The 12,475-nt window shown below is 40.1% G+C and overlaps 1 protein-coding gene across 4 annotated transcripts in view; it reads right to left on the bottom strand.

Moving 5' to 3' along the window:
* The window catches only part of Cdc42bpa (CDC42 binding protein kinase alpha), a 205,275-nt gene that overhangs the window by 6,268 nt on the left and 186,532 nt on the right, over nt 1-12,475 (bottom strand). For 2 of the 4 annotated variants that reach the window (XM_052201219.1, XM_052201220.1), the window contains 4 exons: nt 11,273-11,357; nt 10,425-10,548; nt 9,402-9,519; nt 3,195-3,380 (listed from right to left, as the gene is read on the bottom strand). In XM_052201219.1, the coding sequence (XP_052057179.1) occupies nt 3,195-3,380; nt 9,402-9,519; nt 10,425-10,548; nt 11,273-11,357 (513 nt within the window). The remainder of the gene's footprint in view (nt 1-3,194; nt 3,381-9,401; nt 9,520-10,424; nt 10,549-11,272; nt 11,358-12,475) is intronic. The other 2 variants (XM_052201217.1, XM_052201218.1) reach the window with 1 other exon arrangement.

Below are 12,475 nucleotides of genomic sequence, written 5' to 3'. Positions count from 1 at the left end.
AGCAGGGCTTTGAAGCCCTGAGATGAAATGAGTCTTATCCCTCCCCAGGAGTACTTACCAATAAGCAGTGCTCGGCTGGGGAATGTTACATGGTTAGCTGTGAGTGGAGTGCAGAACTACATGGACATTTGCGCTAACAGAAACTACAGTTGAGATAAGAGACCCGAGTTAGCCTATTTGAAGGAGAGTCGATTAAAATTATTTTCTTGAAAAAATTTCTGACACCCTGTGTCTTGCTCATGACTCTTCCTAGCTCTGGAACATGACACCTCATGTTGCACATCACAGCTCAGTAACAGCTGTACCAGGAAGCATGAGTCTGGGACCTGTCTTGCTTAGTGCTTTCAGACTAGCTGACCAGAACCCAGAGATGCAGACATTTGAATCTATTTTCTAAGTCTTAGAGTGGGCAGACCACATAGGCCATGTTACTAACTTCTTTTTTTTTTCATTTACAACACTTGATTCTTGTGTGGACATGGTCCCACCTTCCTGCAAATATTTTCTGAGGCAAAGGTGGAGTGGGGGCTGAGGGTGGGGAAGGAAGCGAAACAGAGCACACAGGTGTCTGCACTACGGAGTCCATGGGCCTTAGCTTGTTCAGCACTCAGGCTAACACGTGCCTCATGGGGTTCTGAGAATCACAGTGGTCACATCTGCAGGAGCAAAGCACTTCCCCTGTCCCACTACCTGGCTCTCCTGTCCGGATCTAATGACTCACACGGCCTATCTATGCATTACTATCAATAACCTCCTTTGAAATTACATCAGAATTCTTCCAGGACGGATGGGCATGTGCTACACAGGACATCGTGCCGCTACCTCTGTGGAGGCGGAGGACAGCGCTGCGGAGCTGCTGCTCTCCTTCCACCGTGTGTGGGTCCTGGCTTCTGAACTCTGTGGGACTGCTGGGCTTGGCAGCAGGCTCCCTTACCCAGCATGCCCTCCTACTCCCACTTTGTTTCTACACTCAGCAGATCCCATGGCTGTCAAGGCCAATAAGATTAATCAGAAGGGACTGGAAAATACACTAACCAGCCAGAAGTTTCCTCAGCATTAATTAGTTCATTAAACATGCTTTTTTCTCATCGTCAGGCAACTGCCCCGGATGGTAATGATGAATCATAAAGAGGCCAGTTCTCCTGCTAACTCACCAGACACTACTAATAATGCTGTTTCCTACCTACATTTTCTTTTAAACAAATGTTTATTTGTTTGTGTGGGATGTGGTTGGTGTGTGTGTGTGTGTATGTGTGTGTGTGTGCGTCTTACCATACGTTCTGGGATTCAGACCCCAGTTGTCAGGTTTGTTGGCAAGCAGTTTTATCAACTGAGCCCTGGCACAGCTCCCCCCCACCCCCCACTTCATTCTTAAGAAGCTCACCCATATGCTAATACTTATCAAAGGACAGCTGCCTCTGCTATAGTAAGGCAAAGATCAAATGACTTAAACAGGATCTATGAAAAGAGACAAAAGGGAAATCTAATAGTGTGGTTAATTATTTTTGGTTGTTAAGAAGATCTAGAACTGGACACTCAATTACTATGTGACTATAAACCCCGTGAAGGGGTGATGGCTCTGGATGTGTCTGCTCACTGGGCTTTCCCAAACACCTACAACCCTGAGAGAAACAATTCCACATTGTTTACTTTGGTTCCTAGACCAGATCTGCAAAGTCCATGTAATTCTGTGATATATTTGTTTAAAGAAAATATTTTGCCTTATTTTATCTAAAAAATTAAAAAAATTAAAGCCAAGACAGTCAGAGGCAGCATTTTAGTATTTGCACACACAGTAGCAAGCTTCTGATACACAGTGGTATGTGTAAGAATGGCCAAGAGGGGCTCCACGGAGGAAGAACTGCCAGTCAATCTGCACTTCAAAGCTATAAAATAAATCTACTCTAGAACAAACAATGGAGGAGGATAAGCTTCCAAAATATGCTAGTAACTACAACTGAAAACTAACCACTAAGGGAATGATAAACAAAAAAATGTTTTATATAAAAAGCTTATCATTTAGTCAAATGATATAAACTCCATTATAATATAACAAGAAATGCAGGATTTTGGACTTCTTAGTTAAAACTATGCTTAAAGCAAATTCCCACTGTCTGGTACTGCTCAACTCAAGCTATGGTAAGTAGTTTCTCTCCCAGAAAGGCCCTGCTGACTGTGGAGTCCTTGGAATCCACTTCCAGTCACCAAGGAAACTAAGGTAATTCAGTCAAGTAAGACATTCAGATGGTATTGTTATTTACTTATCAAAGTAATTTGATAATAAGAACAAAAATAACTTTTTAACCCCTCGAATTTTCTTACAGGAAAATTACTATATTACAAAATTTAAAAGTCAATGTTACTAATTTACTAACCTGGGACATTATAGAAAATAACCCAAATGGTATAACCCAAATACTTTAATATTCATAAAACTAACTTCCCTTAACATTCATATACACAGACGCTACTTGATAAAATAGAGTTTAATAGCCACGTCAGCTAACAAAGGCCTGGGCTGACTGAATGGCCCCATGGTGCCTTCTTCTTCAAGGTGGGGCAGCCTCTCTGCTGTCCTTGCTAACTTTTCTTATTAAGTGTCTCGGCTGCAATTAAATCCACATCAGCAACCCAAAGATTTGTAAACATTGACATTAACTTTGAATTTTTCCTGTTACTTGCTCATTATTTATAGCATTAACTTGTAGGCTTTGGTAGGACTGTGGATTAGATGCTCTACACAGACCATAATCTCATCAAATATAAAGCATTTCTCTGAACTCAAGTGGCTATAGGATAAAGAGCAGCTAAAAAAGAAAAACCCTAGAAATTCAGGGAGCTCTTTTTCTGTTTGTTTTAATAAAGATCCAGTTTGGGCTGTTTTTGTTTGTTTGGTTTTTGTCTTAACATGGTATCCAGAATGGAAAATACCATAATGGGAAAACTCTGTCCAACAAAGATCAACCTCTACAGCTGGTTCAAAATCAATACAGAAACCCTTTAATCCTCCATATTTCCCTCAAAAGAAGGAACTAGATAGACTGAGGAGAAGGGGGGATAAACAGAAGTCAAACAGTAGTTGAAGCTGGCAGCTGAGGAGGAGGAATGGGTAACCATTCCCCAAAGGCGCCACTACAGTGGTTAGAAAATGCACACATGGTTAGTCAAGATTAGCTTGACTCAGCTGTTCATACCCTCAGAGTCACAGAGTGTGGTGTGCCAGGGGCAGAGCGCAGGGATGGGGGGTACCCAGGGTTTATGGAATCAGGAGAGAGAAACTGTTCAGCAGAATTGACAGTCATGTGATAGATGTGCTCAAAGTTGCTCGGAGAGGAGATCAGGCCGGAGTGGTGATGAGGGGGTGAATAAAGGAAACCCGGCTATCGAAACAACAGAAAGAAAAAAATTGTGTAAGGTGACATTGATGGATCAGGGTGAGTGACATCAGACAACACACAGCAGAGAACAAGGCAGATCTCAGAACTAGTGCCCGTGAAAGTCTTTCAGGCCTTAGAGGATTAAATTCTATAATCAGTTACTCAAAATAGCAGATTTTCAAAAGATCATTTCCCATTTACCAGAATCAAATGAGTAGTGGTGTAGCTTCCAAAGGCCCTAGAAGCTTCCTGAGTCTTCAGGATTGTCTTAGGTGACGTAACAAAAGCATTACCAAAGTCCCTCCACAACACCAGAACACCAAGCACAGAAGCAGCAAGGAAGCTGAAGAAAGGATGAGGGAACCCCAGACCACTTCCAAATGCACAGCACAAACCTGCGCCCTTGGAGTTTATGGCCGTTTCTCCTCAGTTCTGCATTTATGATGAGTCACGGCCTTTAGTGATCTCATTTCCTTATAGCAAAGATGGTGAGAATTGGAGGCTATACTATTTATGGTTTGTCTCCAAGTATGTTTTCAACAAGGGGATATTTTGCTTTGAATGTTCAAACATGCTCTTTAAAAGGGAAAGAATAATGGAGTTACAAAAAAGTCTAAAGAGAAGGCTTCACACGGTCAGATAAATGCTTCTGAGTGCACACTTGGGTGATACCGTGGAGTGGCCAGCTAGTTCCTATAACGGAGATTTTTCCAAGTTCAGTTCTTAAAGAATGGTTGTTTCCAGAGCACACCACCCCTCTGGACTTATCTAAGGTTCTTTTACATGTCAGTTCATTTACTTTAGAAACATAAATAAAATCACTATTTTCTAAGGTTGTCTGCCTGCCTACCTGCCTACCTGCCTGCCTGCCTGCCTGCCTGCCTGCCTGCCTGCCTGTCTGTCTATCTTTGACTTTAAGAAAGAAAATCATCTTTTTGGAGGGGATGATGCTAAGGGTGTCCTGGACTGAGCCCAGGCCCCCATGCATATTCTAACAAGGAAACACTGCATCACTATTGGGCTACACCCCCCAGTTCAAGAAGTAAATTTGCTTCTTAAAGAGGTTATTGAGTTCAGTCTGTTGTGGTCATTAACAACTTTAGAAACAGGTAAAATGTACTATGTTAGGAATCTGGTGAGAAACATTACAATGCTAAATTACTCTTGCATTAGGTTGGAGAAAAATGTTCCTGTATTTCTAGCAACCACTTAACAACAAAAAACACAGGTAAATAAATGATAAAGATTCAAGAAAACTAATTCAGTATCTCTCCTAAGATTCACATACCGTTTTCTATTAATTGCTTATCTTCTCTCCACACACTAAGATGGAAATGGAAGGTTCACATCTGATATAAGAGGTAAGGAAGTGACTCTTCCAAGGTTTACTGCCCCTTCCATATATAAGATAAAGCAGTGACATCTCAGGACATCTGTACAAATGCAGCAGAGTTTTACTTCTAAAGGGCCTTTTAAGGCGTTCTGAACTCCTACATATTTCACAGGAACATAATATTGACTTAATTATGACGAGGCATAAAACCATGCAGGGCCCATGTTCTTTGCAGACAGCAACACAGCCTTGGGACTTGGAAGCTCTTAGACATGTTGCCAGATCAATTCATCTGTTTTTGGAGGGGGGAGGGAAGAATAATTCATAATTCCATTTGACTGGAAAGGACACACAGAGTTGAGATTACATTAAAATCCCAGCTCTTGTTGTACATGAGCACTCCTACAGACACACAGTGCTGTGCGGGTTCACAGCGTCTACCCCTAGAGCAGCACTGGCCTGGGCACAGGGTACATGCTCGGCAAGCATGTGTCAGGGATTAAAGAATGCCTTTAGAGAGCTACTAGATCCTTTGCATTGGAAATGAGAAAAGTCATGTGGAAATAACGGGAAACAAAAAGAAATCTGGACACAGGAAAATTTTGCTGCCTATGACATGCAAATGGAGGAACAGTTTCCTAAGAGCATAGCACTTCGGCCTGGAAACAGAACAGGATTTATCTTACACAGTGATTAAACATTAAAAGAATAAAAGGTACATTAAAAACTGACTGAACTGGTATGAAAAAGTACTTATCTGGGGCTGTGGGGAGGTGGTTGTGTAGTTAACAAAACCAGGTGATGACAAATACCCCAAACTAACAATCTAATCAGAATCGGCAGCCAGCATGGAGGGTCATATAGATGGAGCCAGTTGGCAGATGAGTGACAAACAGTATCTGAAATTGTTTTGCTTAATAATGAAAATATTTTTAGCAACAATAATAAGCCCACAAATTTCTGGTAGGTATGGTGACAGATACCTGGGGTACCTAGAAGGCTGAGGCAGGAGGAAGACAGGCTCAAATTTGAGGCTAGCCTGGGCTACATAGTGAATTTGAGGCCAGCCAGGGTCAGCTAACAGAAGTCCTGTGTCTCAAAAGGAACAAAGGATGCAAGTGGTAAAAAGCCTGAAGGGAGGGCGTTTAGTTAGCCGGGCTCAGTGGCACAGGCCTGCTCTTAAGGCAGGGCTGGTTGGATCTCCATGAGTCTGAAGCCAGTGTAGTCTTCATGGAGAGTTCCAGGCCAGATATGGCTACATAAGTAAGACCCTGACTCAAAAAATAAGAACAAAACCCCAAATAAAAAAATTAAACACAAAAGTAAAGCTGAGGGAGTTTTAAAGTTTCTGAATATTAAATGGCTGATGTAGATCCACAGCCCATGCTCTGTTGGATGTGACAGTTGGGAAGACCTAAGAACAGAGACAGTTCACCTGGTGGAGCCCAGGCAGAACAATACTAAACCCTGAGATTATACCACCTTAAAGGAAATACTGCAATATAAGGGTACATCAACGTTTGTATAAACAATTTCTACAATTCCTTTTACATAGTTAAAAATATGATATTAATTTAAAAGGTTAATATCTATCAAAGTCTTGCTACTGTTGAACTTAGTTTGATTTAGCTGGCATGCCATTCGAAAAAATACTTTTCCAACTAAAGCTGGTTATCTCTCCATTCCTCAATACCATACACTTATGAAAAAACTATCAAAAACTCTGTTAAAACAGTGCACCGTACTTGGTCTCTCACACACACCCTATGAAGACAGTCATATTGAACTGTTTGCTATATTTCAAAAAGTTCTACTAAAGTCTTGTGTGCCTGGCTTGTAACTTCCACTTGGAAAAACAAATAGCAAGAACAGCAATGGCAGAGGCCTGACCTCAGGGCCATGCTGTGTGCACTACCCAGATGACAGCAGAGCAGTCGAAGACTCTGGAGCAGTGTTAGCAGTGGGAAATGGAGATACCTGTGCTCTCGCTCCGGGTAGAAGTTGGGAAGCAGAATAGCTTACAAACCCAGCAACATGCATGGCAGCTCTGAGTTTAACACACTTTGAGCTTCTCGCCTGGCTTCACTGTGATCTAGTTACAGTATGTACTAGTGTGCTCGTGGATACTGTATATAACTGTGATCTAGTTACAGTGTGTACTAGTGTGCTCGTGGATACTGTATATAACTTTGATCTAGTTACAGTGTGTATTAGTGTGCTCGTGGATACTGTATATAATTGTGATCTAGTTACAGTGTGTACTAGTGTGCTCGTGAATACTGTATATAACTGTGATCTAGTTACAGTGTGTACTAGTGTGCTCGTGGATACTGTATATAACTGTGATCTAGTTACAGTGTGTACTAGTGTGCTCGTGGATACTGTATATAACTGTGATCTAGTTACAGTGTGTACTAGTGTGCTCGTGGATACTGTATATAACTGTGATCTAGTTACAATGTGTACTAGTGTGCTCGTGGATACTGTATGTAACTGTGATCTAGTTACAGTATGTACTAGTATGCTCGTGGATACTATATATAGCTGTGATCTAGTTACAGTGTGTACTAGTGTGCTCATGGATACTGTATATAGCTGTGATCTAGTTACAGTATGTACTAGTGTGCTCGTGGATACTGTATATAGCTGTGATCTAATTACAGTATGTACTAGTGTGCTCGTGGATACTGTATATAACTGTGATCTAGTTACAGTGTGTACTAGTGTGCTAGTGGATACTGTATATAACTGTGATCTAGTTACAGTGTGTACTAGTGTGCTCGTGGATACTGTATATAACTGTGATCTAGTTACAGTAATGTACTAGTGTGCTCATGGATACTGTATATAACGTGATCTAGTTACAGTATGTACTAGTGTGCTCATGGATACTGTATATAACTGTGATCTAGTTACAGTGTGTACTAGTGTGCTCATGGATACTGTATATAACTGTGATCTAGTTACAGTGTGTACTAGTGTGCTAGTGGATACTGTATATAACTGTGATCTAGTTACAGTGTGTACTAGTGTGCTCGTGGATACTGTATATAACTGTGATCTAGTTACAGTGTATACTAGTGTGCTCATGGATACTGTATATAGCTGTGATCTAGTTACAGTATTACTAGTGTGCTCATGGTTACTGTATATAACTGTGATCTAGTTACAGTGTGTACTAGTGTGCTCATGGATACTGTATATAACTGTGATCTAGTTACAGTATGTACTAGTGTGCTAGTGGATACTGTATATAACTGTGATCTAGTTACAGTATGTACTAGTGTGCTCATGGTTACTGTATATAACTGTGATCTAGTTACAGTGTGTACTAGTGTGCTCATGGATACTGTATATAACTGTGATCTAGTTACAGTGTGTACTAGTGTGCTCGTGGATACTGTATATAACTGTGATCTAGTTACAGTATGTACTAGTGTGCTCGTGGATACTGTTTATAACTGTGATCTAGTTACAGTGTGTACTAGTGTGCTCATGGATACTGTATATAACTGTGATCTAGTTACAGTGTGTACTAGTGTGCTCGTGGTTACTGTATATAACTGTGATCTAGTTAGTGTACTAGTGTGTTTGTGGATACTGTATATTTACCCAGCACAGCTAATACATCCCACAGCTAACAGATCCCAAAGGAGTAATTTGAATGTGAATAATGTGAATAATTTGAACTCAATAAAGGAATGTTGCTGTGGCCACCACCACCCCATCCCCAAAGATGTGAAAACAGAGAGAAAGAACAGCCATGTGACTGTGATATTTGCAACCAAATATTTTGATTGAAAAAAATGTAGACTTATTTTTCTTTCCAGGAAATAAATAAAAACCCCTTTATATCCTAACTTTGACAATACAGTTCTGATTACACAGCACACTTCATTCCTTCTCTCTCCTTTCTCCTACCACTGCGTTGCTAATAAACTTTAGATAGATGTCCTCAGGAGAGATTATGGTCAGTATTGACAGTGGTCTCCAAAACTGTCATAAGATAGTAATTATTTTGAAGTTCTTTTGCCAATTGAGCAACTAGCTAGCCCTACTGACTTTGGATTTGAGTGGTCATGACACGTCAGAAGCAGAGAGTCTGGAGACTCAGTCAATGCCACTAGTAATTTTAACCTCAGCATAATGGGTCTGTGGATGCAATCTTCATGTTGTTAAAGTACAACAGTCTTCCAGTGTGATATTTCTTTTCACATGTAATTGACCAGGAAACATGCTTGGATTTGAGCAAAGGAACAGACTGAATTTCACAGCCAGCTGAGAGGTGTGACTATGAATGACGAAGCCCGTGTGCACTTCTGAGGAGAAAACACCAAAGTATCTGCATTCAACTGAGTGAAACCTTGAAGTTTTGGGAACTGCATCTGGGATTTGTCACAGAACCTTTCAAATACAGCGGTTTCTTTCACTAACAGTAGCAAACTTGTATTAGCAAAATGGAAAACTTGTCTGGGTTAAGAACTTTTGTCAGATTTTTGAACTGTAAGTTTCCTCCATCAGATGCCACTGTGCATTTTAGACATACTGTGCCATGTTGAAAGAGCACGACCTCACAAGGTGCTTCATTTGTGAAGCAGTGCACGCATGGAGCCTATGTGTACGTTCTTCCCCGGCAGCTGACACAGGCTCCTCACGCCGTTCATATTCACACCGCTCTTCACGCCTCTTACCATGGGCAGGTCTTTTAGGATCTGTATTCCATCTCCAGGACCCATGTGTGCTATGTGGTTAAAATTAGTTGGGTTAGAAATTAATTTATTTCTCATTTCTGGATCTCGTAGCATCTCCCTGTAAGGTAGAATACCTGTTTAGACAGTATTTCCACATTTAATCAATATAACTTTAAATAATAAAGCATACTTTGTTTATAAAAATAAAGATATAATTAGAATAACAATATATTAATAGATCAATTCCTTAGACTACTTTGCTTTTAAATTTTAAGTAAGAAGATCTTGAGAGTTAGGATTTTATTTGTTTGTGTAATTTGTTCAGTGCTGAGGATCAAGGCCAGGGACACATACATGTAGCAAGTGCCCACCACCCAGCTACATACCCACATTAAAGATCAGCTGCTCTACTTTACAGATAACTTAAAAAATTTTATGTGTATCTTTTATAACAGATAATATTTTAGAAATGGTTTTTAATATAGCTACATCTACTTGCTCATGGAGAATAAAGTTAATCTGAATTTCTTTTTGTTTTTCTCTTTTACTTTTTTTTTTTTTAAAGGATCTTACCCTTTAGCTCAGGGTATGCTGGCCTCAAAGTCAAGGTAATCCTCCTGCCTTAGCCTCTTAAGTGTTAAGATTACAGGTATGAGCCACTGTGCCTGGCTTCTGTACTTTGTAAGCATATACAAATTTGCTATCTACACAGATGACTCATATTATAGAGCTATATGTGCCATAAATTATAGCTGTCCTATATACATCCAGAAATGAGTGTAAAAATGGTACTTTATTCTCAGAACTCTGAGGGGTGCTCCTCATCCCTGTGGGATCCCTCTGCAGCTGGAGATAGATTCCTCGTGCTTGGCAGATACTCTGCCAATAAGCCACTCCGACCTTACACACTTTGACCACAGCTGAGTGACCAATTTTCAGAGACCCTTTCTTCTAAATTGATTCTAGACGGTTCTCTGGGTGACAGCAGCACAGATGGATGCTGGGCACAGGTTAACTGCATACCTCCTCTGTTGCATCCTCTCTTCTTCTGGGACCCGGAAGGAGTAACGCCGTTTGTTGTTGATATTTCTAACCATTTGTTTCCGACTATTATCTGATGTTTCAGGAACTACAAGTTCATCTCCTTCTGTGAGAAAGAAAATAATATTGTTTAGATAAAGGTCTTCCTACCCATTAATCTCTGGGATGTTGCAATCAATTGTACAGTATGTACAACTGTGATAGTTTAAGAATTATGTACTAAAAATCAGAAAGCAAGCAGTAATTTTCAGTGGAAAATGCAAAAAGATACATGCTGAAATTAGCATAGCTTACAAAAGCAGTCCCTTTTGATTATAAGTGTAAGATGCTACACTTCTGTTGGAGTAGACTATAGCTGTCTTGGTGTCATGGCTTTGAGCAGTCACTCCACCCGCACCATCTTCACACTGCCTTCTCTGTCTTGAGTGGTTCTAGTGGTTCCAGTCCCCTCAAAGAGCAGCACCCTCTTTAATCTTCAGAGAGATTCTGCGGAATGGCTGCAGATGGGGTCGTGGTTTAGGCCTAATGACTACGTCTATAGTATCACAGGCACAGAAGACACACCCAGATGTCACTTTTCTCCTTACCTGGGTGCTCCTCAGGAAAATGTGTGTCAGAGGCAGGCACTTGGCCTATACAGTCATACAGGCATAAACAGACTGTTGGCTTACAGCTTGTCTTTACTGTCTTGCCAGAGTTTAACAGTGCATATTTCAAACTCCAGAGCGAGATATGCCGGATACAAATATGGGCTGAGGCACTTCATATCTAAATGCTTTGGACTGTTGTACTATTTCCATTGAGATGATCCTATTAATATATCTCCTTACCTGCCATCTTATTTTTGAAATATATTAATCTAATGGTCTCCAACCCTAAGAGATTCAATGATCCTTCGGTGTTTAAAGGTCGGACCTAGAATAATAAAAATAAAATTAATATTTCAATAAAACTTTTAAAAATTAAATTATGCCTGGTCCACAGAGTGAGTTCTAGGACAGCCAGGGCTACACAGAGAAACCCTGTTTCAAAAAACCAAATCCAAAAACCAAACCAAACCAAAAAAAAAAAAAAAAAAAAAAAAAAAAAAAAAAGAATATACTAGTAAGAGCTTTCACCTACCTATGTCAAAATATAGTTCTTTTTAGAAGTCTCAATTCAGAAATTTTTATTAGCATATAATTTAAGCAAACTAGCTTATAACAATAATGTTTTTAAGGAAATTTATCATGGACAAATAAAATCAAGTAGAAATAAATAAACCTTAAAACTGGCACTTTAAAAGACACCAAAAAATGTGACCAAAAAATTAAATCAGGAAAGAACACATCTGGCTTATAAATTCTTATCAGTAAACACTGTATGCCCACATATCTCGAAATGAAAGTGCTGATAGAAAAGGGACCATTGATAAAACAATGGAGGAACCACTCAAATTAACCAATGCAGCCAGATCCTCCCTCACACTACATTACAAGTCTAGTGATCACAGGCATATTGGTAGCAAGCAAAAGTCTGTTATGCACAAAATACTGCACATGGCCACATACAGGAGTCAGAAACAGTAACTTGGAAGAAAATAAAGGTTGTATCTTTATGGTCTTGAAGTAGGGAAGTTTCTTAAGAACAGAAAAGGAAACACCTAACAACAGGTATAACATCTTATATTCAGTAAAGTTAATAATTCTGTTGAGGAAAATATTCCAGATATCACACAGAAACGATTCATTCTGTGTGTCAGTAACTCAGGATCCACAAAAGTAGTTCAATAAGCCAGGAAGAAAAAACATTGGCAAATTCAATAACAAAATGAGCAAAGATGACCAGGCATTGCCTGTGTGGTAGTTTGAATGTGAGTGGCCCCATAGGTCCATAGGAAGTGGCTCTATTAGGAGGTATAGCCTTGTTGGAGGAGGTGTGGCCTTACTTGATGAAGTGTGTCACTTTGGAGGTGGGCTTTCAGATCTCCTAGTGCTCAAGCTCCACCCAGTGTGGGAGAGCCTACTGCTGGCTGCCTGAGGAAGACAGTCTCC

The sequence above is a fragment of the Apodemus sylvaticus genome, chromosome 12 (assembly GCF_947179515.1).
Source record: "Apodemus sylvaticus chromosome 12, mApoSyl1.1, whole genome shotgun sequence".
NCBI lineage: Eukaryota > Metazoa > Chordata > Mammalia > Rodentia > Muridae > Apodemus > Apodemus sylvaticus.
The sequence above is the reverse complement of the archived record's forward strand: the minus strand, read 5'-3'. Positions and strand labels throughout refer to the sequence as shown.